The sequence below is a fragment of the Trichoderma reesei genome (assembly GCF_000167675.1).
Source record: "Trichoderma reesei QM6a unplaced genomic scaffold TRIREscaffold_17, whole genome shotgun sequence".
NCBI classification, from domain to species: Eukaryota; Fungi; Ascomycota; class Sordariomycetes; order Hypocreales; family Hypocreaceae; genus Trichoderma; species Trichoderma reesei.
In genome coordinates, this window is record NW_006711164.1 from 50,237 (window position 1) to 76,520 (window position 26,284).

General features: G+C 54.1%; 8 protein-coding genes across 8 annotated transcripts; 3 read left to right on the forward strand and 5 right to left on the reverse strand.

Moving 5' to 3' along the window:
• Positions 1–190: 190 nt before the first annotated feature.
• Positions 191–2,422, reverse strand: TRIREDRAFT_65854 (uncharacterized protein; the record flags this gene model as incomplete). Its single annotated transcript, XM_006967429.1, has 1 exon — positions 191–2,422. One exon carries the CDS (start codon positions 2,420–2,422, stop codon positions 191–193), a length of 2,232 nt encoding a protein of 743 aa, XP_006967491.1.
• Positions 2,423–2,925: 503 nt separating this feature from the next.
• TRIREDRAFT_65869 (quinate 5-dehydrogenase) lies at positions 2,926–5,472 on the forward strand (the record flags this gene model as incomplete). Its single annotated transcript, XM_006967328.1, has 1 exon — positions 2,926–5,472. One exon carries the CDS (start codon positions 2,926–2,928, stop codon positions 5,470–5,472), a length of 2,547 nt encoding a protein of 848 aa, XP_006967390.1.
• A 2,201-nt stretch (positions 5,473–7,673) lies between these two features.
• On the forward strand, positions 7,674–8,342 carry TRIREDRAFT_65933 (uncharacterized protein; the record flags this gene model as incomplete). The annotated part of the gene is made up of 1 exon (XM_006967329.1): positions 7,674–8,342. One exon carries the CDS (start codon positions 7,674–7,676, stop codon positions 8,340–8,342), a length of 669 nt encoding a protein of 222 aa, XP_006967391.1.
• Positions 8,343–8,707: 365 nt separating this feature from the next.
• Positions 8,708–11,757, reverse strand: TRIREDRAFT_66141 (vacuolar sorting protein; the record flags this gene model as incomplete). The annotated part of the gene is made up of 3 exons (XM_006967430.1): positions 8,708–8,792; positions 8,859–11,457; positions 11,544–11,757. 3 exons carry the CDS (start codon positions 11,755–11,757, stop codon positions 8,708–8,710), a joined length of 2,898 nt encoding a protein of 965 aa, XP_006967492.1.
• Positions 11,758–12,694: 937 nt separating this feature from the next.
• Positions 12,695–13,792, reverse strand: TRIREDRAFT_66059 (uncharacterized protein; the record flags this gene model as incomplete). The annotated part of the gene is made up of 1 exon (XM_006967431.1): positions 12,695–13,792. A coding segment is annotated over one exon (1,098 nt), but the record flags the coding sequence as incomplete, so codon positions are not given.
• A 3,866-nt stretch (positions 13,793–17,658) lies between these two features.
• Positions 17,659–19,390, reverse strand: TRIREDRAFT_65915 (uncharacterized protein; the record flags this gene model as incomplete). Its single annotated transcript, XM_006967432.1, has 4 exons — positions 17,659–18,043; positions 18,147–18,690; positions 18,805–19,201; positions 19,265–19,390. The coding sequence occupies 4 exons, from the start codon at positions 19,388–19,390 to the stop codon at positions 17,659–17,661; spliced, it is 1,452 nt and encodes a 483-aa protein (XP_006967494.1).
• Positions 19,391–21,092: 1,702 nt separating this feature from the next.
• Positions 21,093–22,874, reverse strand: TRIREDRAFT_65832 (ro-7-like protein; the record flags this gene model as incomplete). Its single annotated transcript, XM_006967433.1, has 2 exons — positions 21,093–22,377; positions 22,456–22,874. 2 exons carry the CDS (start codon positions 22,872–22,874, stop codon positions 21,093–21,095), a joined length of 1,704 nt encoding a protein of 567 aa, XP_006967495.1.
• Positions 22,875–23,390: 516 nt separating this feature from the next.
• TRIREDRAFT_65768 (uncharacterized protein) lies at positions 23,391–25,934 on the forward strand (the record flags this gene model as incomplete). The annotated part of the gene is made up of 4 exons (XM_006967330.1): positions 23,391–23,526; positions 23,596–24,899; positions 24,963–25,380; positions 25,417–25,934. Coding segments are annotated over 4 exons (2,376 nt in total), but the record flags the coding sequence as incomplete, so codon positions are not given.
• Between the last annotated feature and the right edge of the window lie 350 nt (positions 25,935–26,284).

The window sequence follows — 26,284 nt, forward strand, 5'->3', positions numbered from 1 at the left end:
TGAGTCTCGAGCTAGCGGTTTCCAACTACTTAGAGCATCCGTGTGACCAGAATCAGCTCCTTACGTACCATAGAAAGTAGCGAATATCACACAATGTCCACTCGTCAAATTGACGCAGTCCCGGAAGAAGAGCGTTGAAGAAAGCAAGTACCCTGGTGCGTCGGAAGACTTGGATTCTACGAAATCAATGCTATAAGATCCTAGACTCCGCTTGAAACATCTCCTCCAGCGTACAGCCAGGGGCGAATCCCAGATTCATCATAAACTGGGGATCCATGCCGATGCTTTCGGCATAGTCGATATGGCCCAGCTCCTCAAAGATAGCATCGTAATCTACCCCGTCAGTTTGGGAGTCTGCAGCTTGTAAATCATGGCCAACTGGCTGCGCCGTGATCCCTGAAACTGGCGAGAATAGCATCCCCAGATGCGGTGGGAGCTGCGCGGGAGAACATTTATGCTGGTTTGCCGGATACAGATTGTCGCCAGTGGTCGTCTCCATATCCGCTGGGAGAAATCCATATCCTTGGCTAAAGGATTCTGTTAAAGCTTCTTGGGAATTTCTGGTACGCTGACCCAGTCCACCACTCCGTCTCGACGACTCTGAGCCGAGGTTTCTTGCCCAGGAGCTGTTATTTGTGGTCGATGTCTCCGGCGATATGCAGATTGTGCTTTTTGCCGTCTCATCTTGCAGCCACACGGCTTTGATCGCGTTCAATGCCGCATTCCACCTGTTGGCTTCAGATGTCCGCATTTCACCTATAGCCCCCTTTTGTTGAACAAGTGTAAAGAGCGCAACGGTAATGGGTGGTGTGCCACAAGCCCCAAAGTTCGAGATGCTAGACTCAACCACCTCCAAGAAGTTGGATATAAGTGAAGATCGCTGGCCTGGGACGAGCTCGACAGTCGTGGCCAGAAACATTGCCTGGACAAGGAAAGCAGACGGTAACATGGGTGGTGCCTCTCCAGCAATGACAGAGTTGCAGAAGCCAAACTGCGGATTCAACGATGACACGAGATCCCCGACGGTTACGGCCTTGACGGAACAGTCTTTTTGAAGCTTCCCAGCCGCGTGAGAACTCAATATTTGAGCAAATCGACTTAGTTGGTCCAGGGCCACAAGCGAATGTGCGGTTTGGGGACGAACAGAATCAGAACTTGGCGACATTTTCCCGAAGCCGTAAACTGGACTGAAAGTATCGGTCGACTCCGAGCCATCCCGAGGTAGTCCATTCGCTCGGAGATTGTCAATGTCCAATAGGTAAGAAGGTTGACCAATACACATCGAGGTCAGCGCCTCGACCACATTGCAAGCGGCAGCGAGCCTCTCCAGGGTTGACCTTTGCACCTCGCTGTGTGTTGGAGATAGCCTGCTTGACCTCATATATGAGATGAGACGCACAGCTTTTCCGGCTATTACTGAGGCTCCCAGCATATTTTCGCGGCCAACGAGTATAATCGCGTGAAGAAGAAGTGCCTGAATGTCTGATATATCGAGCTGGTCCTCCTCTTGCGGAACCAAGCGGCGTGCCACTGCAAAAATCTCAGCTGGCGACATAACTTCCTCACTCATGGTAGGAGCTGAAGAGTGTGCATCCTGCAAAGTCGCAATGGCCAAGGCGGACCAGAGGACGGCAAGGTCCGTCGATGAAATGTTCTTACTCTCCCTCGTATGGCCATATGCACTCGAGGCCAAGGAAGCGCATGTATCTGCGGTGGCGAAAACGTCGTCCCGGTCCAGTATAGGAAACCAGCAGTGAGTATACGCAAAGTATATATCGAGAAGATGCCGATAATTTGATGGAAGTTTCAACGCCCGATGTTGAGCTCGGCTGGACTCCTTCAACGAGGAGCAAGTGCCAAGGCTCCCGAGGCTCGTCGTAGTCATCCCGTGATATTCCCCTGGTTGCTGTCTCGTCTCATTACTCGATTCCTCCATGTTACTGGCATCTGTATCCGAGTTCCCAGCAGCGGATGTATCTTCCTTTTGTGTACCGCCTTGGCATAGTAATGTTTCAATCTCCTGGTGAACCCGACACTTGCTCCATTGCTTCTGCAACCGGCTCGAAGACCTGCCTTTGCTCACAAGGACGCTCACGCCATCTTTTCCGCCATCCTTGACAAGCAGTCGATACAAAGCTTCCTCGCAGTCAGGTACACTTTCCAGCAACCACGCCAGGGACAGCTCAATGGCCCTCAGATATCCGCTCTGGATGCCCCTCTTCTTGGATGTTGGAGTATATGAACAGGATCGATTTTGAGACACACAGCGGCCACAACGTGGGCGTTCGCCGTCGCACTTCTCTCGAGCTATCCTGCAGGCGTCACAAGCCAGAGATACTCGTCGTCGCTTGGGATCCGATGCGGCTCTATCGGCCCCCCTAGCAGGTTCCGAGTCGCCAGATGATCTCTTTTGGGGCGGCATGTTGGTCAATCATGTCTCACCGGCGTCGTAATGGGGGGGGTGCTCAGGTTCAAGTTGCAAGTTTGACTGTTTTGAGATCCAGTAACAACATCGTACACCGCGATGCCAGTATCGAGAATAAGACTCATCAGTCTAGACGTTGAGGAGTGCAGAATCGTCTTCACGATAGTCCTTCGGCTGATTTTCTGATTCCTTGCGTAACGAAGCTCAATTCCCCTCGACGCTATTGGCCACGGTCGTCCAGCTGGGGAAAACCTGGGGTAAAGCTGGAGACAAAGCTCGAGTTCTTAGTGGGTGGCAATTATAGTCCGGGTAAATGCTTATCCCCCCTCTCAACTATGACGAGAGCGTCCAGAGCACTGCGAGCAGATACCGTCGCTGATGTTCGTTACTCCAATAGATCTTATCTTCATCTTCAACATGTTCCAGGACAAAGAAACCAACTGAGATTAGAACCAGGATGAGGCATCATGGCTGGCGTCAAGAGACCGTTCGCTGCCGTGATGGACGGCACTGAAGGGCCACTCGCCGTCGACCGCCGATCGAGGCCTTGCATCTTCACAAACTTGTCGTCAGAATCGGAGAGTACCTCAAGGACACCCACGCCGCCATTGACTCCCGCCAGAGCCAAGATACCAGACTTCAGCTCTGATGCCTCTCTCGTCTTAGTAGGGCTGCGCGGGTCTGGGAAGTCGACATTGGCCATCATGGCCGCTTCCGCCCTGAAGAAGAGCATCATCAATGTTGAGGCGGTCTTTCAATCAAATACTGGCTCGTCAAGCTCTGCCTTCAGACAGATCAATGGGAACGCCGAGTGTCAACAAAAGCAAGCCGCTACACTCCAGGATATTCTCCAGCAGAATCCGACAGGATGCATCATTGTTTGTCCGTGGATGGAAAGAAACGTCCAGAGCCTGCTTCGACAGTTTGCAGCGACAAACCCAGTTGTTCACGTCCTTCGGGACATCGATGCCATCCAAGGCCACCTCAAACTCAAGGATCGGACAAAGGCCCATAGCTTGATGCAGATGAGCAACTTGTTCTATCGCAGTTGCACCAATCTAGAGTTCTTCAACGTCTCCGAGATCCAGGAAACCTCCATTGAAGGGGATGAGACAAACAATCAAGGGTTTACATCAAACGCGCCCTATCTCGCTCTTAAGCCGGCAGAGAGGCATCTTCTGAAATTCTTATCCCTTATATATCCCGCTGGTACAATTCCGTTTTTTGAATCTGCATTCCCTCTCGCCAGTATTGCGCCCGAAGACAGGCAATTCACGTACTGTCTGTCAGTGCACATCCAGGACGTTTTGAGCGGCATTCAAGGCTGGGAGGACTCAATAGTTGGCGTCGACGCGGTGCAGATTTTTGTCAACAGCTTAGCAACAGCTGGAGAGCCTATGGAGAGGATCGAGGAGTTGACGAACAAAATCGCCGAGGCTGTGGGAATTGTGAGAAGAAGCACCATGTTGCCCATCTTGCTGCACATCAAGCTCCCCGAAACTTCGAATAACAGGGCAGTACGGTCATACTTGGATCTGCTGTCACATGCCCTGTCTTTGGCTCCAGAGATGCTCACAGTCGACCTGCGGCTGGACCAGTCCGATCTCTCCAGGATCATTTCAGCAAAGGGTCGATCAAAAATTGTTGGGAATTACTATATATCAACAGATGCTCAGCCTTGGGACTCTCCGGCTTGGACATCCTGGTATCACAAAGCCTGCCAGCTTGGCTGCGACCTAGTCCGCCTCGTCCGAGAAGCTAAAGCTATGGAAGATAACTTTAAGATCTCACAATTCAGGTCCAATATATCTTCACTCAGAGGCCACAGAACACCACTCATTGCATACAATTGCGGGCATCTCGGCCGGCACTCGGCCTGCTTCAACCAGATACTGACACTGGTTGCTCCCAGTCCGGTGACTGAGGCCGACGAGAGAAGCGCCCCATTTCCCTACATCACAGCAAAAGAGGCTACAACTGCTCTATATGCCTCTTTTGTATACGACGCCATGAACCTTTACGTGTTCGGAGCCAATGTCGGATACAGTATGTCCCCAGCAATGCATAACGCCGCCTTGTTAGCCTGCGGAATCCCACATCGTTACGAGCCTTACTCGAGCGAGTCTCTGAAAGGCGTGGAACATTTGATATACGACCCTCATTTTGGCGGAGCATCGATAGGCTTGCCTTTCAAGGTCGAAGTGACGACCTTGACCAAATATCTCAGTCCCCATGCGAGAGCCATCGGGGCGGCCAACACTCTGATCCCCATCCGCCAGCTCAAGCCAGATGGTACCATCCCGACTGGCTCTGCTCTTCTGGCCGGTGTCAACAGAGCTGGCCCTGTCCTCGCTCTGTACGGCGAGAACACGGACTGGATCGGGATTCGAGCCTGCATCCGGCGCGGCCTGTCACCAGCCAATGCCGTGCGACAAGCAACATGGGGGCTTGTTATCGGCGCAGGAGGCATGGCACGTGCTGCGGTATATGCCATGCTGCAAGTTGGCATCAAGAACATTGCCATATACAATCGCACGACAGCAAACGCAGAGAAACTAGTGGCTCATTTCCAGCAGCTGCTCCAAGAAAAGGGACACAACCCCCTGGCCAACGCTCACGATGTCAAGTTTCACGTATTCACTTCACTTGAAGAGCCCTGGCCAACAGAATACCGATATCCGTCCGTCATCATCTCCTGTATTCCCACGCACCCGATAGGCAACACTCCCTCGCCCGAATTCAGAATGCCAGACGCCTGGCTGAACCACCAAACAGGAGGCGTCATCATCGAATTGGGGTACAAGACACTGAACACGCCGCTCTTGAAGCAGGCCAGAGATGGTGCATCGCGAGGCTGGGTGGCCATGGACGGTCTAGACCTCCTGCCGGAGCAGGGCTGCGCTCAGTTCGAGCTGTTTACAGGACGAAGGGCTCCACGACGCGTTATGCGAAGAGAAGTTTTGGAGAATTACAGGGATGAGCATGGCAAATCTCATCTTGAAGAGCTGCAACACAGGTTGCGATCTATCGTTGAGCAGGATTCATAGTGGCGTTATAGGGGCAGGGGTACGAGTGCCAAGTCATTCCTTCAGTGAGGAGGTCATTTTATGTCAGTGACAGAGCTTCAACTGCCAATAGATATGTAACGCACTGCCGATGACATTCATCACATTCTTGGTTGACGTAAGCAACGCTGAATGTAGCCTCTGCGTTATCTCGACAAGACTGTATCAAAGCACCGTACTCTTAAGTGCCATCCAACCCTGGCCTCTGCAGAGTATCTGAGCAAGATACTACTGTACTCAAAGTGCCAGATTCCAAACGCCCATGCTCTCGGCTTCATCCGGATCCTCTAGAGAAGCACAGACAGTTGGCCTGTCTTGTTACTGGATGCGGCTACATACACTGATGTCTAGACCCTTCAAACCCCTCTTAGGCACGGATCACGGTTGAGTCGATGTTGGTACCATCGTCCCGGATGTTCGTGCTAGTACCATAAAGTTACAAGTTACCAACAGAATCTAAAAACACAGGCTACCATCTCCGAGCATATCCATACTCTCTGCCGTCATGCCCCTTGGTGGGTTTCTCCTTGCGTCAACGGGATTAGCTTTCAGGAAAAGTCGATTGTATGGTCAACAACACGTCCAACAAGCAGCAGTGTAGAGATAACACTCACTTTTACGAGACAAAACACTGGTGCAATTTCCGAAAGCCCAGCAAGCTCTACCATTTTGAACCACTAGGTATGTGTGTCCCGTGCTCATGCAGGGATTTCTACGCCCAGGGGCTTATCACCAACGCAAACATATACACAGTGTGCCTGATGCAAACGAGCCTTTGACCTCTTGGACAGATGCTCTTTTCTCGGTTACCGATCAAATTCTGCCAAATTTGTGGCCTTACCATAGGAGCGGGCCGGATCGTCGTCTTGGCGATGCAAAACTGGAGACAACGCATGGCTTAAACCCTTCCGCTGGAGGTTCTCAAACAAGTGGAACACGAAGATCCAAGTCCAAGGAGATGGGAAAGAATGGCTTAGATGCCGAAGGTTGACTATATGAGTATCCAGCAAAAAAATTCGATCGCCCTTTCAGATTGAAGGACATGTAGATCAATGACCCCGCTGCATGCATCATACTCAGGGATCAGAATCCGAGGCTAGTGCACATTCCGAGGATTGCTAGAAGAAAGCAGGAGCTTAGTTGTTGAAATTGGAGGTGCAAATTGCTATGCGTGGCTGAGAATGTGATCAAGACCATAAGGGTGCTCAATTCACTCGACCTTGTTGGAATCAAAGGCCGCGGTTGTATATTTACCCCTGGAAGCTGGCCCTTGTGGTACTGTCACTCCTCATGTGAGTACCACAGTAATGACCATGGTGAAAGCCAATTGTTCTAGAACACCGGCTCAGAACTGTGCTCAAGTCTGATTGTCGTTCTCTCAGCTCGTTGCAATACTACTTTGTCTAGATGGTCCGGTGTCTCCCCCCTGAGATTACACAAGGCAGCAGTACGGGCAGCCCAGACTTCTTTTACTCACTCAATGATCTATTCCTGCTTCTTAACCAATATCAAAGAACCTATGTATGCAACTTAACAAGTTATGGCCAGCATCCCATCAAAGTAGATATCGACTTACCCAATGGCAGCCTTGGTCAACGCCATGACCTAGACAGCCAAAGGTGCGAACCAAGGATTCTTCTTCCCAACATCTCCATTGCACATTGAAGCTCTTGACTCCATTCACCTCCTCAACGGACAATTGCCCTCATGGAATTTCTCCCCTATTATAGATGAATTCCTTTCATTTATGACCAAATAAGGTCTGTGCATAGAATAACACGTTGGTGACAGACGTGATATATGAAGCCTCCGTGATTGCATGTCGCCTCCTCCTCTAACCTCCCCATGCGAGACGCATCTGCTCCCACAACCCAACATGACAGAGGCTTCATAACACAAAAGAGCAAGTCCAGAGAGCAGAAGATGAAGCCATCACATTCCAACTCCAAAGCGCCCTCTCACGAACAGAATGTCCAAGCTCAACTCTCCCTCCTCGGCGTTCCCTCAACCACATCACTCTCACGACAACAAGTTGACCAAGAAGGATATAAAAGTCCAACTTCACCCCTTCAAAGTTTCCCTTTCGAAGAACCTCACCAACAAGCACTACAACAATCTCAACACACATCCCCATCACACAAACCAAAAACCCATCTCAAACCCCCCCTATCTATCCCATCAAAATGCTCTCCCTCAACACCATCACCGGCCTCCTCCTCGCCGCCGCCGCCACCACAACCCCCGTCTCCGCCGCGGTCCTCCCCCGCGCAGGCACAGTCTCCATCACCCCCCACGAGCAATACTCCTCCTCCGTCGGCGTCCTCGGCTGCCTCATCAACACCAACCGCGTCGCCTACTGGCCCAGCCCCCCGGACTGCAACAACCTCTGCGTCGAGCTCAAGTACCAGGGCCGCACCGTCCACGTCCTCAAGATCGACCAGTCCGGCGGCGCAAACGACATCTCCTACGACGCCTGGAACTTCCTCCTCTCCGGCAAGTCCGCCACCGAGAGCCCCCGCACCGGAGGCGGCTTCAACGTCGACTGGGCCTACGTCGGCATGGACAAGTGCAAGGGCCTCCTGCACAACGGCAAGCTGCCCTTTGCCGCCGCCAACAGCATGAACTTCATCTCCGGCTGCCTCGGCCAGAAGGACTCGTGGGTCGCCAAGAACTACGAGCTCATCAACATTGTCGATCCCGTCTGCCACTATGGCTGGAACGAGGTCTGCAAGCTCAACCTCGCCGTCAGCAACCAGCCCAGCTGCCCCCACCAGCTCGGTGACCCTCACCAGGGCACTGGCCTGTCCGTTACCAACATCCAGTACGGCACTGGCAAGCCCTACAAGGCCTAATCAGCTCGTGGCCGTGGGTATATACACTGTTGGCATGTGACCCAGTACCCTATTCATGTTCATTGGGAAAAAAAAGAGATGAGATCATACGAGAGTGGCCTGTGGTGATACGGACTCCAGATAGTTAGCAAGACACTCGTCCGTAGTTGAACATACATGAACTTGTCCATACTTGGCCTCGCACGAAGTTGTTCTTGATGTGATTAGCCTAAACGTCCACCACCAGCCCAGCATGCAAGCCGATGCCAGGAGAAACAGCCCAAGCTATCTGAAACAAATATTGATTCAGCGCTATTAGATTCTCGTGATGATCAGGTAGGGGGTATCTACAGTTCTATAATGCCCGCGAGTAAATCATGCCCACCTCATAACGCCCACTCATCCGGATTGTCATCCCGTGTGATGAAAGGTTCGTCTATCCTCTTGATGGCAAAGTCGCTGCAGAGAATGCTATGAGAAGAGTCAGTTGCGTCTGGACGGGCGCTCAATGAAGCCTAAACAGAAGTGGAAACTCACCATGCTGACGCCACCAAGGCATCCAGCTCAGCAACAACGGCCTCTCGCTGCGGACCACTCACGAGCCCCTTGTGGATCTGCATTTGCAGCTCCTTAATTCGGTTCGACTTGGCAACCCCCGCTTGCTCCAGCACCTTTCGTCCCATGCAGTCCGAGTGGAAGGAGTGCTGGCACGGAAAGACGAAGAACTGTCTGCTCAAGAGGGGAAGCCCACAAACATAGCATTTCTCGCCTGGTTCCACGATAGCGTATCTGTGGTCCAGCGCGGCAATGTCCAGCTTGATGTTCGCTGCTGTCTGTGAAGATTCGTCCATTTCTTTCTTGAGGTTGTCAATGTTCCGGCTATACTCTTCCAGAGCCTCGCAAATTTCCTCCTTGAAATCATCAATGACGACAAAATCAGGGAAGAACGGGATCAGATCCTCGATCCTGAGCAAGTCGCATCGTTTCAAGAACTCAATTGCTGTCTTGATGCCGTCAGACTGAGAAATGACTCTCCTGGCAACAGCCAGCCAGAGTCTTTTGCGCAGTTGAGGGTTCGACATAGGTCGGTCAGCAATGACCGCAGCCAGTTCGACCTCGTTGTGAGAAAGGGCCAGGTCGACGGCTTGAAGATACTGCTCCATGCTAGTGTATATGTGAACACACGAGAGTGTCCGGTGGTGATGAATACACTGCCGCAAAGCAAAGTCGGCGTCATATCGGGGCTCGTCGCCCTGTGCCTGTAGATAGGAGAGCAGCCCCGACTCGTCCTTGGAGGGATGTGAGGCGTAAATGGACACGAGCGTGTTGTGAACCGCTGCATCGGTTGAATTGAGTTGGTAGACGACGTAGTTGAGATATCTTATAGCCTGGTTCTGGGCTGTTGCTTCACCAGAAAACCCGCGATGGTACTCGAGCAGGGCCGGAATCAGCCGTCGCGGGTTCAGATCGGAATGTCTCATGAGGATGTCGACGGTGTCTTGCGCAACATGTGACATGAGTACAGAGCTGTACCTATAAAATACTTCCGGGTCTGTCTGCTTCTTCAGGACGTTCAGCGCCTCGGTCCATCTCTCCCGCTGTACCCAGTATGACAAGACGTAGTTGTAATCATTGATCGCGTTGGCAAAGTACAGCAGCTCGTCTTCTCTGCCATGGCTGCTGATCACATCGTATACTGTCCTGTGGTCAAGATCGTTTTTGTACTTGTTCACAAAGTCTTGAAACTCCTTTTTCACTAGGAGTATCAATCGCCTCGATTCTCCGGGGTTCTGTTTCTCCGAGAGCTCCGTCTGGGTGATAATTGCGTCGTCGAGGGAGTTGAGCTTGGCCATAAAGATCTCTACCAGCCAGCTCGCAATCATGATTCTTTGCATGACAGCGGACTTTTTGGTTGTGCCTAGCTTTGTGAGTAGAAATGTGCGCAGAGCATCTGGTTGATTGTTGTCGATGAGCTTGAGCGCAATCTCCTCAAAGGGCTTGTTGCTCCGGCCGTACACCATGGCTGCTTCGCTCCAGTGGCCTTTGCTCGAGAGATAGTCCCCAAATGCCGCGGAAACCGTTTCTTTCTGAACTTGCGAGCGAGCTTGCTGAAGAGCTGGTTCGAACTGCTGCGTCTCCATCATGATCTTCCAGATATTCCTGTCTTCATCGCGCACCACGATTTCAAAGATCTCCTCGGATGTAAACAGCCAAAATGTGTTCTTCTGAGAATCTACCGAGAACCCAATCGGCTTTTGACCGGCGGAAAGCACATCGTGCTCCGACACCATCTCCCCAGTCAGTCGGTTAGTAGTGATGACGCGACCGCCCACCAGGTTCACAATATGCCACTGAGTGAGGGCAATGGCATCAATCGTCTCAGTAGACGGTTTCCGTTTGCTGCCTGAGCCTTGTGTGACTATCTGGCTTCTTGGGAGCATCTTGGCCTCAGCAAAGATCTTGGCGCCCAGTGTGGCATCCGCTGGTGAGCTTAGGAGTTTTCCGTGGTAGACGCCATGAGAGGAAAGCCAAGCAAATGCTCGATCCGGAACGTCGTCATCATGAGGGCTGGTGTCGGGAGGATCAGGAGAGACCACGAAGGCGGAGTTTGCCCCAGAAGTTACCCTTGAGAGCTCGTGGACGACAGGCTGTTCCGTCTCAAACATCCTCGTGTATATAGAGCCACTACCGTCGTAGCCATGACTGATCCGACCAACAAGATGGGACAAGCTGCTCGGCGTAGCAATCATGATTCTGCGCAAATCGGTCTTGCCATGTAGATTATCCACCCAAAGGCCTGTGACAGGGCCATCTGAGACCTTGTGTAAATTCTTCAGATGCTTCACTTCTCTCTTGTAGAACTCGTTGGACGTTTCAATAAAGGCCTCATAGATGTTGCCGTCTGAGGCGCCAATGAGGATCTCTCGCGTGGAGGCGGTTGGCAGGGATGGGTTCCAGGCTACGCTCTCGATCAAGACGCCGCGCAGTTTGGCCAAAGCCCTAGGCTGCTTAGACTGAGAGTGAAGATAGTAGTTCTCGCGACTCGAAGTGCAAATCAGGAGATGCGAGGCCGTGGGATCGAGGAACATGCGGCGAATAATGCCAATGTCGGACGGCTTCTTTGGGAGGTCAATGTCTGCGCCAGCCATTCGGATTAGCCCAGGATTCCCTTCCGTTCTCAACACCTTCCACCCCAATCCCAGCGTCCCCGGAGAGGCTCACCGTCGATGTCTTCGGGCCGGTTCAGGTCGATGCGCAGAATGCGGCCATTGGACAGGGCCAGGATGATGACATTGTTGGCAACCTGCGCAGCTGCAAAGTCGGCGGCTATGGAGAACTGCAGCTGCACCCGCTCGATCGTGAAAATGGGCAGATCGCCGCCCTCCGGATCGGCAGCATCGGCGGCGACGAATCCGTCCTGGGGATCAAGCGACATGGCGTGGGCTTTCTCAACCAGACATGCTTCGCGCGGGGTCGGAACGGTGACGAAGGCTGTGGATTGGAGCGTTTGTGCAGTCAGCAGATACCTACAAGTGCGCGCGGGCTGTTGTCCACAAGCACAAGTTGCACCAAGAGTCGGGAGGTGGCAAGGCTGAGGGGAGGGCTGTCGAAGGTCGAGGCTATGTGGTGATGGCGGAGAGAGAGTCGGACGGCTGAGGCTGCGTCAGTGACGACGGTTCAAGGTCCAGCTTTGGGCAGCTCGAGGGCCCATTACCTCTGATTCGCTGGCAGAAGGCGGTGGAGCTAGGGAGCTTCTGAGGTACCTCGCCACGTTAAAGAGCAGCAGCGCTACCTCAACTTCAGATGATGCCTTGTGACAGCTGAAGAGTGCTCTACCAGAATGACCTGGAACTATAATCGCCTGTCCTGAACGTTCCTGACAAAGTTCTTAACCGATCTGGTTTATATATCCATCGTCGTCCTAAATCCAAGGGGAAAACAGACAAGATTACGTGGTACCTATCTCATAAGGTAGGCTTTGCTCTATCTACTAGATACCTGCTACCTACCTACCTAGGCACCCATAACCTATAACCCAACTCACGATCTCGTCGTCCATCAACCGCCCGCCTATATATATACAATTACCTGAGGAGACACAAGAAGGAAAAAGGCTCGAGATGGGATGATATCGATTGTAGTACAACCGAAGAGAAAAGATTCAAGAGACGCATCATTCAAATGCGATCGATGGACAGAGAGTTTGTGAAAGAAAAACGAGAGTAAAACAAGAACGAGTCGGGACCCCAGCAAAATGGAAACAATCATCCAAAGCGCTTGCTTATTCGCTGTCCAGTCCAGCGTACCTATTCATTAAAGTTCGTCAATGTAATATCATGTCACCTCCACCTTTGTTCGGCCGGCGGAGACGCTCACACCTCTCCTGCTCCTCCTTTTTGCGAGATGTCATGTGTTTCATCCGGTGTGAGATCCTCGGTAGCTTGGGGATCGATCTCATCGGTGTGGGCAATAGGCACTTTGAATGATGCAGACTCAGACCTGGGAGTGTCCCCCTCCCTGCGCGTGCGCATGTGCAGAGGCTCTTCTGCTGGCCACGAGTCATTCGACATGGGCGCCTCAAGAGGTTTCCGCGCCACCACAAGTCGAAGCTTGATGACGAGTTCCTTTGCGGTCGTGGGATGTTTTGTGAGGTTGGCCATATCCCGAGCCACCTGCTCGCATACGGCCTTGCATTCGTCGGGGTCCCATCCCATGTGTTCGGTGAGCAGACGCAAGGCTGAGGACTCGATGCCGTCTATCAGAGCCATCAACCAAAGCTTGTCGATGGATGGTTCGCCAAAGACCAAGGGAAGCGAGTATTCCATGACTCTGATATCCACAAAGCCGGCATCCATAAAGTCTGGGGCATTCAGATGGTCCATGGACAGCTTGCGGCCAGACAGCTCCGCAGCTTTGTGGATGTCCTTGAACAGTCGATGAATCGGGGACTCGGGCGGGAAGTGGTCGATGCAAACCATGCCGTCAAAGCCGTCAAAGTCTAGCACCTCAATCCAGCCGCCGGGCTTCAGCGAGTAATAAGCACAGTCGTAAACGAATCGCCAGTCTCGGAAGGATCCCGCCAGCCAGCGCATGTGAATCATGTCGTAGTGATCCGGCGGCCTGTCCCAGTCTTCGGCATCCTCAATCTCGAAAAAGACATTGACGGGAACGCTTTCGGTTTCCGCAATGGCAGATATGTCGGTGCCCACAACCTCGCACTCGGGGAACATCTCGGCCATCCTAATGGCCCATTCTCCGGTGCCGGTGCCGACATCGAGCACATGAGATGGAGGCTCCTCAAGCGGAGCAAGAGTCAGTTCACCGTCGAGAATGTGGACAAAGACCTGGTGCAGCAGAGTGACGCGCAACTGTTCGAGCTCGTCATTGGGCATGTAGTAGTCGCGACAGTACCTGCGGCCGTGCAGTTCACGATAGTCGAGGTCCATGGTCCACAAGGATCGAGTCGATGCTCTTCGAACGCTAGTTAGCCGCTGCTGAGTGGAGGAGATTGTCAAAAACAGCCAAATCGCTTGCCCCAGCTATTTCATGATGGTGTGTGATTGGGGTCAGAGGCGCAATGGCCACTTACAAGTCCGAAGCCATCGCCCGCGGATCTCCTGTCACAAAATGACCACCTCCTGATCTGTAGGTGCTCCTTGCGCCGTCGGCAAGCTGGCTGGCTGGGTAAAGAGAGGCTACTTCGTAGTCGTCCTCGTCGTCTACTTGCTCAGCACCACTGCCCTCGCATCTTTCTTCCTTATCCTGTCCGACGCCCTCCAATTGTATCATATCGGAGGGGGAGTCGTCGCTCCCGCCATCACCACTGCATGAATTGTGACGAGAGGCAGACTGTGGCCCTCTAGCAGTACGGCGCGCCGACCTCCGTCCTCTTCTCTTCTGGGGCGCCATCGGCCGGCGTGTACGCTATGGCTGTTGCGGAGCCGCAAGATGGGCGGTGATGTGGTTGCTTCGGGCCGCCGACTTGAAAACGATGGTTTAGAGAAGCATGGCACAAGTACCGAGATCCAAACACAGGCGTATACGTCGAGGTCGGATCAGCGAGAAACGAGTGATTGCACGCCCCGTCAACATTAAGCGAGTGAAGCAAAGGGAAGGGAAAACGAGTGGCAACTTGAAGCGAATACAAGCCGGGAGAACGAGTGACTGCAGCACGGCGCGGAGGTGGGGGTTGACTTGACTGATGAATTTGCCTTCGTGTTGAAGACGCCTTTCACGTCCCAGAGCCCAGAGCAAACCCAGATGAAGCGGAGGGAATAAAAAACAACAAGAGGAGAGCCAAGAGAGGAGAGGAGAACAATGGGAGAAAGATGGCCAACCAGAACCAGACGTCTGCAACAAAACGAGACCCTCGACGGCGCTCGTCTCACGTACAGGCCTGTGAGTCGAGACGCAACATTTGGATGGAAGCAGTCAAGCAGAGGTCGGCTGAGGTGAGTGAAGTGTCAAAGAACAGAACAGTCGAGAGGACTGAGGCCGTTACTCGATCATTTCCAGTGTGGGCCTGCTGGACGGGTCCAGTTCTGTGGAGGATCAAGATGCGGCACAGCGGGCTGGTCGGGCTCCATGGGCGCTGGCGCCTCAGCGGGTTCAGCGGGCTGGGAGGGCCCGGAGCGCGCCACGGACGGGGGCCTTGCAGGGCGCTAGAGCGCTAGAGCTGTGACGCTAGCGACGTGCGTGCCAGGGCTTCAGCATCGAGCGGACGGCTTGCTGTGATCACCGATGGATGGATTGATGGCCGTCCATGGATCAGATGGATGCTTCCGGGTTGTTGCTCAGGACAGCCTCTCGGCGAGGCAATCCAGTCCCCGGCCCTGGTTGCCTGGGCCTGGCAGCAGCACGTTCGCCTACGGCTGTGATCCGCGAAGCCGCAACAAGGGAGCCTGGCCTGGCCTTGCCTGGATTGCTGGAGCCAGGCCTGGAACCTGAACACCGAGCATTGAACGAAGGACTGGAGACTGGCTCGTCACTCAGCCCGTCTGATGTTTGGAGTCTCTCGAGAAAGCAGAAAGGAAGGAATCAACTGATGGTAGGTGATGGAACGCCTTGATGATTGATTGATAGTCCAGCAGGCTGAAGAGCAGTTGAGATAATGCTGATTCTAGCGGCGCGGCGACGGCCAGTTCCAGCGTTCTGGTCGCTTTCTGGTGGGCTCAAGTACCTAGCTACCTAGCTAGCGGCGCATCTCTGGCGGATGAGTTGCGCCACTTTGTGGGCTTGCCGCGGCCGGGTCGGGACTTGACAGGGTAGGTTAGGGTTCCATGCTCGGCGTCTTCTTGGACCGCAGCCTCGTCTCTCTCCCCAGTAAATGCACCTGCGACCCGCCCTTCAACCACCGTCATCCTACTATTACATCGACAATGGCGCTCTCTCCTCAGACGAGTACCGCCAGCTACACCACCAAGCGAACTTGTGCCCGTCTCTTTGTCGCCGACGATGCACAACAAGAGGATCGCCGCAGCCGACATGCTCCATCCGAGCCGCAGTGCTGATGCGCAATTAGCTCCCGCATGGTTAGATGCAGCCAGCACCTTAGCACTTTGGTTTGCTACCCCCCCTGCACGCATCACCAAATACTAGCAGCACCGCATCTGCAGAACCGGGAACAGGGCACCGGGCTTACCAACATGCCCACACTTCTGCAGCTGACAGCCACCGGGCGTCAAGCTGGAACAAGAGAGCCAGGCATGTCCGAGGGCCAGCTTGCTTGGTTACCTCGTACATGGACACGCATCGAGGTGCAAGTGAGTGAGAGTAGTAATTGCTCCATGCAATTGTGCCAGGTGCCTTTTGCTAACAAACCATGGACTCCCCAGTTCGAGGTCTTACAGCCCTGCTCATATAGTACTTTCTGTGGGCGAGCTAGGGCGCGTACTAAGGATCCTGGGTCATCAGCAGCTGTCTCGCTCATCCTACACGAGCTTGGTCCGTCAGCGAAAACCCGACAGCTTGGACCATTCGCAGAATTCAACAACCTGCAAGAGTCCGTGCTGTGCCATTCTCATCCGGCGCGGAGTTGCAGCTCCTGTCAAGGAGCATTTCCAAGCTCGACTATGTGCGTACTTGTACAAGCAATCAAACTGGTGGCAGGCTGATGCTTCAATAGGTACTACCTAGCAATCCAGATCCAGCTCGACAGGTATGGCATAGTGATCTTCAGGTCGCTCACAAGCGGCATTCCATGGCTTCCTATGTTCGCCAACGCTTGGCCAGCGAATTTGAACAACTCAAAGGATCAACGACGGTCCCCTGATCGCCTCTGCCCAAGTATCAGCCAGACTTGAAGCTCCTCAAGTATCATTCTTTACTATAAGCACCGGGTCTACAGCCATTCTCTATTGCTTCCCTCGTTTGCGCTAGAAGGTCCTCCATGTCAAGTCTCTCCGGTATATCGCATCTACCAGAGTCGAAGGCCGACATTGTTCTACACGATCTCAACCAAGCCATACTAATAGGACACTCGTGGCAGGGTGCCACTGCCGCTGATCTGGCATACAATGAATGCCTCTCAACTCGACACATCGCCACAACTGTTCCAAACTCGGCTTCCTCCATCAACAGCTACCGAATGCGGCACAGCGAACATCACACATCACCATCGGATGGACTATTCTGCTCTAGTCGACGGCATCTAGTACTACTAGCTCTCGGACATTTTGCTTCACACGGTTGGTAAGGGCGAATATGAGGAGCCGGTGGGATGATTTCCCCTGCGCCTCGTCCCCCGTCGGCCAGAAGCACACTTTCCTCTCGGTCCCCCCCTAGCGAGCCACGGCTGATTCCATGCGCATCATACATACATGTACATACTTTGCCAATCCGTCAGCAGGGCCTGCCACGACAATTGAACCCTGTGCTGCTGATTCGGACCGGAATTGCCCGCCGCCATGCAGGGCTGCCATGCGGGATCCCGCCACGACATTGACAAGGAAACATAAGAACAAGGGAAACGTGAAAGCGACGTGCCGTTCTGCGAATGCAGAGTAGCTTCATGGTTTAGCTCCAGCAACCGTACGCTACATGCATGAAGGTGCATGGGGAGTCTTGTTCCAGAATTCGGCACCGCTTCAACACTTATGATCTTCCAATTCAATGTCTCGAATGCTTTGCGAAAGACGTTCTTAACCGAGTCCTGCTGCCCGCCACATCCTCATGCCATCATGGGTAGTGTGCTTATGCTGGGCTCCCCTGCCATACAAAACGGAATTCAGAATACGAAGAATATTCGAAACAATTCATTACATCTGGGAAATCATCATAGGCTAAGCATACAGGCATGTCGGCGTGGACAGCAATCGTCTGCGAATCCCTCGCATCATCAATAAACATACACAAAGTTCGGGTTCTCCTTGTCCGTCAGGTCCACAAATGCCGTGGCGTTCAGTTCGCCCGCAATTAGCTCCCCACGCTCCTGCAACTCTGCTCGGAGCTTCTCCTTGCGCTTGTTCTCCCAGATAAAGGCGTATCGGAAGACGAAGAACAGCGCGAGCTCCAGGCAGTTGGCAACGAGGAGAGAGCCGATGCCCAGGTGGTATGAAGGAGCCTGGTTGGCCTTGTAGAAGAAGGGGCCGGCGATGTTGCCGATGCAAGCACCGAACCAAATCATGCCTGAGACGATCATCTTCTTGGACTGGCCACCAGTGTTGGACGTGATGAGGGACAGCGAAATGACAAAGGAGGCTTGGTATGAGCCGGTCAGGTAACTGTTCGGATACACACGTTAGTCAGTGGCTGACAGCAAAAGACGCAAACCTGCGTAGATCTGCTTAAGGGAGGGGGGGCCAAAGGGATAGCAAGTCGACTTACAAGCATATCAGCCTTCCCACATATGCATCCTTGGGAGCAAGCAGGAATCCAAGCGCGCCCGCAATAGTCGGCAGCATAAAGAGCGCGCAGACAATGGTTCGGCAGTTGTGTGGCATGAACCTGTTTGCCAGGGCACCCAACCCGATCCAAATCACCACCAACACACCCTGCGGAATGCCCAACAGGGCCGTATCCAACGTGTCAAAGTTGAGTCCCTTGATGACGAGAGTGGAAAAGTTGGAGATGCCACCGTTGGGAATGTTGGCCGTGAAACCGAGCAGGGTGAAGAGCCAAGTCTTGTAGTCCAGGTATGCCTCCTTAATCTGCTTCCAGTTGATCTTGTTCTGCTCCACGCCTGTCTGGTTGCGCCTCATGCGGGCAATCATGAGCAGCTTCTCGTCGCGGGAGAAGCCCCAGATGGTTCGCGGAGAGTTGGGGAGGCAGAGGAAGAGGCAGATGCCCCAAGCCGCGCAAAAAGCACCGACGATGATGAACTCGTACCGCCAGGAGGGCAGCGCGCCCTTGATCTGGCCGATGCCGTATCCTGCGGCCATCAAGCACATTAGCAACGGGTCCGCATGTTCAACAGCATTCTCCAACAGAGAGAATAAGTACTACTCCCAAAGAAACATTGCACCGGAGCAGCAAACAAACTTACCAATGAGGCCACCGCCCGCAACGCCAATGCCATTGAAAGCATACCACGCCGAAATCCGCGTGGGCTGCTCCGCTCTCGTGTAGTACATGGACGTGATGAGCATGAAAGCCGGGTCGGCAATGGCTTCAAACGCCCCCGATAGAACACGCAGCGCAAGCAGCCCTCCGAGATTCTTCACCGCGGCCTGGCACATGAGCAGGGCTCCCCACATGAAGATGTTGAAGGCGAGATAATACGCAGGGGGGCTGCGTTGCATGAGCAGATTGGAGGGAATGGCCCAGATGAGCCACCCAAAGTAGAAGCTACTGGAGAGCCACGAGTAGTCGTCTCCCACGAGCTCCAGGTCGTCCTTGATGCCGAAGATTGCAGCATATGAGAGGGTGGTTTTGTCGACGTACTAGGCCACGGTCAAATCCTCTGAGCCCATCATCAACCACACTCGTCATCAGGAAAAGCTTACATAAAAGAAGTAGCAGATGCCTAGCAAGGGCAAGATGCGCATGTCCAGCTTGCGCAGCAGTCGCTTTTCTTCAGCTTGGTCGATGGCATCGTCGTTGGGGTACCGCTCCATGGCCTCCAGGTACATCTCGTGCACCGGCTGGTCAGTGACCGCAGCCACAACCGTCTTGAGATCCTTCTCGACATGTTCGACATCGCCCAGCTCCTTGACGGGGGAAGGTGGGCGATAGGCGGCTTCGCTGGATTCGGTGGCCATGATCTCGTCTGTCTACGCTGGGTGCAATGCCGCTACACGGGAAGGAAGACCAGCAGAGCATCGAGAGCGAAGGCCGCAGTTTTGCTGCTCGGAAGGGGCCAGCACCCTTGTTTTATATCACGGGAACCGCAAGACTCACTGCGGATATCCCCCTCCTTCTCCTCACCACGACCTACCGAGCATCACTACCGCTGCCGAGCATCTGTGGGGGGCGAAAAGGTCGGGGAACTTGGGAGCTAGTACACGCGATCGAAAGGGGGGCTTGCTTGGGTGGGGGAAAACAAACAAACCCGAAAAGCTGGAGGAGGCCCGTTGCCGTTGAAGTTTACCGTACCAAACGGAAAACGTGGGGTTCTTCCCCAGAATCCATCCTCCCGAACTTTCTGGGGAGAGGCCCGGGATCTCTCTGATTCGCCCTCTAGAGCTCTGTGGCGTCAACATCACGCCTCATCCCCGGGTTACCTCCATCCCGCTTGGGCACCATTCATCTGCGCCCTTCTCAGATCCACCACCTCGGTTCTTCTGCTCACGAAGCCACCGCTAATACAGAACGTTTAGCCGCTCCTTCAGACGTTTCCAAGAAGCCACCGCGAGAAGCAATTCGTGGAAATGACTACCCGGTTCGTTTTCTGTTCCATATTTTCTCCGGTGGCGTTCGATGGTTTCCTTTTCAACAAGCAGCCAACTTCTTCCCCGGCTCCTAACCTAGCTCCAAAGCTTTATATATACGCCTCTTTTCGCCCTTGAGAGTTTTGTCGGACAGGTGCCGATAGGATGGCGTTGCTTCGCGATGGACTATCTTCAGAACCGCCAACTGGTCTGTTCTTTTTGCGACGGCGAGTTCCCCCCCATCGTCATGACTCGTACAGGCTCTTCTTAGCAGTCCCCCTCACATGTGACGCACGTCTGGATCCCCGCGTCACAACACGGCTTCTCCAGAGATATGACCCTGTCTCAGCTCCTTTTTTAGCGCTCTGGGCCCGCCGATTTTAAGCTTCTGGATTCTGGGGGAGGGCCGCTGAACGACCAAGATGATGCTAATGAGTCTTTCGTTTCCGGCAGTATGAATGAAGTTATAACCGGGCTGAGGCATCTCATTCGCAGAGATCTTGTCAAGAGCACCATATCGTGTTCCAAGTAATTCAGAAGCGCTGTTGACGACGCCGCCTTGGCGCATGGCTATTGAATTGTTCGAGGTCACGATATCGTCCAAACCGCGCTATCGCTGCGTCTGCCTCCTTCGAGACTTCACAAGGGCACGGAAGAATAACGAGTCCAACATAATCTTGGGCTGAGACTTCAAAGCGTGCGCCAGTCTATTCTATGGTAGCCGTTTAGAAGCTGTAGGTCATGTCATTAGACGGACCCGAAGAAACAAGGTCATATAGCATATCCCTATCTTGTCGCCCCTCGATCCATCATACGCCGGTAGGTTCCGAAGCGAAGCCCCTATTTTTTGGCCATCTCGCAACTGGAGCACTCATTCGTGTCGGCTGAAATTATAAGCAGAGTCACTCCAGCCTCGTCGATTTTGCGGCTGTGGTGTAAAGACTCCGTTTCTGAAGAAACGGCTTCATACGTTGCCCCATGTTCCCAGTGTCCAGTTGGTGTGATGGCCCCCGCTGCCACGAATGAAGCCTCCGGCGCCCATACTTTGGCGCTGCTGTGCCTTGACGTCGATTTCGTTTGGCCGCGACGCCCCATAGACCCCCTGCTGCAGCCACAGCTCGCGGTCTACCGTAGCCATGGCGGGGATCTTGAGCTGCGAAACCAAGCTTGCTCCTGCCCACGGCCCGAGAGAATGGAGAGTGCGGAATTCGCCCTGCATCTGAGTGAGCTGTGGCCGATGGCGCGCGACCTTTGCTTCGATGGGATCTCCCACGTCCGATTGCGTGGCTATCGAGCTCGGCCGGGACGACTCTTGTTCCTCTCCGAGGTCGGACGCTGTAGCTGTTGAGCTGACCGACCGGGCGATGCTCGCTCTCCTGTCGGAGAATTGGCTGTTTCGAGATTCCTCCACGTGCTTGCCAGAGACATTGGCCCATCCCTTTCTTTTGACGATGCCTGTTACTTCGTCCATGATTCGCTCCTTGATGCCCAGAATGCTTGAGCAGCCGCCTGTGAAGATGATGCGAGGCATGCAGACTGCCCTCACGTCCATGGGTAGCTGCAGCAGATGGCGGTAGATGAGCAAATGCACAGGGTAATCCTCGTCGTCAAATGTCGTCGGTGCCACCGATGGGTCAAAGAATGTATCGTCGCACACGTCGGCAATCTTGTCGAATGACAGCTCAATCGTCCGTGGCGGATCGGTAGACCTCAGCGGGATGCTCGCGACGCTCTTATGCCGTGAATGCTCAGGTCTCTCGGGCTCGGCTTCCGACTCATCCTGCTCCTCCACCGTATCCAGCTGCTGTGATTGACGCTGCGGTTGTTTCTGCGTCGACTTGTCTGCCAGCGGTCGACACCACATTAGCCGACACATGATGTCCTCGCACTCGGCGAAGCTGACGGCGCGTTTCCCTTCTTCGTCTTCTTCCTTGTCCGTCACGATTTTCCGGAGAAGCTTGTAGAGTTCCCGGTTAAGATACCTGCCTCCTCTTACGCTGCGCGTGCACTTGACTTCCCGATACTCATAGACGCTGGTAACTACCGTCTCGGCCCATCCCATGTCGATGACCAGGCCTGAGCGGACGCCAGCTGCCACTATGGACATTGTTGCCGTGGACATGAGGGAGATGATGGGTGTCTGAAAGCCCTTGAACAGGAGATTCAGGACCGTGGACAGGATTGGCAGCGGCACCCCAGAGTCAAGCACAAGGCCAGCTCTCCTCGGCCGAGAGTCAATCAGCAAACACCTGATGCCAGTGTCAACACAACACGGGCACGTCCTCCCAGCAAAGTAGCTCCCCCCCACCAAAAGCCTTCAAACTTACCTCCCAAACGCATCCCTCAGCAACCGATCCAGCTTGTCGTACACCAGCCCCAAGTCAACCTCCCTCAGATCCCACCTCCAAATCTCATACTCCCTCTCCCCCGCCCGCAGATCCGGCCCATCTCCTCTCCCCTGCTGCCAGTCCCTAAAGTCGCCCGCCCGCCGCTGGTCCCTCGGCCCGCACGTCAGCACCGCCTTGGGCTGGTTGTCGCCCGCGAAGCCGGCGCGCACGAACCGCGACCCGATCTGGATGATGAGGAAGTCGTCGTCGGCCCTGATGGTGGCTGGCGACCCGTAGGTGGCGGAGATTGTGCGGGGAGGCGTGTGCGGCGCTGTGCCCGACTCCTGGATCGTTGGGGCTGAGCGGATGCTGGCGACGCTGCGATGAGCGAGAGTCGGGCCTGTGCCGGAGCCCGACATGGCCAGTTGCAGGCGCTGTAGCGGCGGGGGTTCTTTTCAAGGCTGTTCCAGTTTCCGTGTGGCTTTGAGGTGAGGGCGTCTTGGTGCAGCTTCAGGCAATCTGGACCACGAGGGTTGCAGTTGTTGATGCCTCCTTTTGGTGTTTATGAGCGAATCACGACGCCTGAAATGTCACTTCACTTCAACTTGCCTCTCTCTTACCTACTGTGACTAGTACTAGTACTAGTATATAGTATGAGAATGGGCGGGATCTGGTAGCGCCGATCCGCCGATATCGATAAGCCACCCCTGCCTAGCCGTTGTTTTCTTTGGCCCTGTCGTCACGGTTTCGACGAGTAAACATCACCTTGACCATCACCTTCTTCCCAGCCCTTGGACGAGGGTCGGGCTGGAACTGCTAGAGCGCATCAATGGGGATCAAAGGGTGAGTTGCTATTCACTTCTGTCGCCTTTTCTCTCTCTTATCTCTCTTCAAATCCCCCAGTATCGGCTGATACAAGGCTCACGCGCTGCAGCATCTATCGAGAGCTAGGCCCGGGCAAGAGAGTCTCACTGTCCAAGCTCGCCTCGGACAGCTTTGCGCAGCACAACCGGCCGTATCGTCTCGCCATTGACATTGCCATCTGGCAGTTCCAGAACCAAGCAGCCCGCGGTAAGCTTTCAAAAAGCCTTGCGAGACCAGGTCTCCCCCGAATCCGCATCTAACTTGCCTGTTCCATAGGCGGCACCAACCCCGCCATCCGAACTCTCTTCTACCGACTCGTCCGTCTTCTCGGCACGCCCATCCAGCCCATATTCGTCTTCGACGGCCCTCGCAAACCGAAATTCAAGCGAAACAAGCGCTCAGGCAGAGGCGATGGATTCGCGGCGGCCCACGCCAAGAGGCTCATCCGGCTCTTTGGCTTCGTCGTCCACGATGCGCCGGGCGAGGCCGAGGCCGAGTGTGCCCTTCTGCAGCGAAACGGCATTGTCGATGCGGTGCTGAGCGAAGACGTGGACACGATAATGTTTGGGTGCACGCGGACGCTGCGCAACTGGTCGGCCGAGGGAAAGGCCGGGAAGCCAACACACGTATCCATGTACGACGTCGAGGAGATGAACATGGCCAATCTGGGTCTGGATCGAGAGGGGATGGTGCTGGTAGCCCTTATGAGTGGCGGCGACTACATTCCCGAGGGAGTGCCAGGCTGTGGACCAAAAGTGGCATGCGAGGCTGCCAAGGCAGGGTTTGGGAAATCGCTGTGTCGGCTCCGAGTCTCGGACGCAGAAGGGCTGCGCAAGTGGAAAGCGTCGCTGACGCATGAGCTGCAGACGAACGAAAGCAAGTTCTTTCGCACTCGCCACAAGGCTCTGGTGATTCCAGAAGACTTTCCCAATATCGAGGCGCTTCGATATTACACACATCCGGTGGTGTCACCCGAATCCACACTGGAAGCAGTCAGGCAGAGGCTGAGCGAAACGCGGGAGATTCAGCTAGAGGGCCTACGGGAGTTTGCAAGGGAGACGTTCAACTGGGACTTTCGCATTGGTGCAATCAAGTTCATCCGTGTGCTCAGCGAGGGCCTCTTTGTACACCGGATGCATCAAGCCGCCATCGACGGAGACTCCTTGGTCAAGAAGGTAACGGGTCGTCGAACCCATTTCAGCACAGACGGCGCGCCCGAGCTGCGGCTGGCGTACGTTCCCGAAGAAATCGTGCCCATTGACATATCGAACGAGGTGGAGGAGGAGATTGCATATGCTCGAAGCGGCCTGGCTCTCAATAGCGATGAAGAGTATACCGCGCCCGATAATGTCGAGGATGCCCAGGGCAGTGCAAAGGTGTTTGACATTACACAACCGGAGCTGACATGGGTTCTGGAGGAGGTGGCGAGGAGATTTGCACCAAAGTCCGTTCAGGCTTGGGAAGAAGGCACACAGGCAAAGACCAAACGGAAACCATCAAAGAAGGCATCGTCCAAGGCAACGAAAGCGGACACGGTCCCCAACAGCACTCTCGACAACTTTGTCCGCGTCACCAAGGCCGTCAAGTCCAAGAATAAAGCCATCGGCAGCGACACATCCGACACGGACAATGACACCATAGAGGTCAACGCCAACGCGGTCGGCAACACGACTAACCTCCACGATTCAGAAGACACGTCCCTCCCTCCTCTCCCCCCACCGACCCAACAGCTGCGCCGGCCGCAAACGCCCCCCTCTCTACGGCAGCCTAGTAAGCATCTCACGCCCGCCGCACCTCCAGGCTTGGACGGTTGGACAGTAACCAGCTCACCAGACTCACCTAGACGTCATGACGATGCAGGAAGTTTCGAAGCTATCGTCATTTCGTCCAGCCCTGCCGGTGCCGACGCGTCGCCGGTATCACGCCCTATGCCAGCGCCGCCAGGTACAGCTCTTACCGAGGCAGGTAGAGGTGCAACCGCGGGGATGCCAAAGTCTATACGGTCCATTCTTGCGGCGAATGCTGCTTCGGCGCGGGTGAGGAGCGAAGAGGGCAGATCTGGTGCTGGTTCATCATCTTCTTCGTCGATACACAAAGCAAGGGCAAAGACGGCATCCGTTTCCAAAACATCACAGGGAGCGGCAAAGCTCAAGCAGCTGTCCATGGACACATTTACGCAAAATTCTTCTCGAGCGGGAACGACTCGCCCAGGACCATCCAACCGTACCGAAGAAAGGGGATACAAATCAACCTCTAGGCACGAAGATCTTTTCATGGAGGCATGCAGCAGCACACACGACGAGTATGCCACATCTCATGTACCACACTCAGCAGCATCATCATCATCATCCCGCCCCATCCTCAACACCACTTCCCTTTCGCTGCAGCGAGAAAGACATCACGAGCCCACGGCCGCAACGAAAAAGTTGATTGTCCCCAGCGCCTCGAGACCGGGCTTCTTTGACGAGATAGAGGTCGAGGCAGAAGAGTACGAGGAAAGAATTGCGCGAGAAGCCCGGTTGTTGCGGAGCCGCGGCGCGGGATCGGGGGTTACGAGGTGGAGCGATGTGTCGTTTATTGACTTGACGGGGAGGGATGACTCTATGATTCAATGAGATGTTGTTTGTTGTTCTGGTTTGACCTGGGGAATTGCTTCAGACATGCATGGCTATGGATACGGATACGGATACGGATATGGATATTATTGAGGGTCATTGTACAAGATATACCACATGTTGGAGTTGATTCGTGTTGCACGACTTTCTTAAAGCAAGTTAGATCAGCGTCACAGTTTTTTATATGACCAAGCACGGTCTGTCTCTTTGATTACTATTACTATGTTTCTCATGTGAAGTCCTGGAATTCGAACTTTGAACCGGTCTTCCTTTGATAAGTATTACTATGATTCTCATATTGCTCCTTTGAACTTGGATCGCAAAGCCTCCATTCAATTTGCCACGGTACG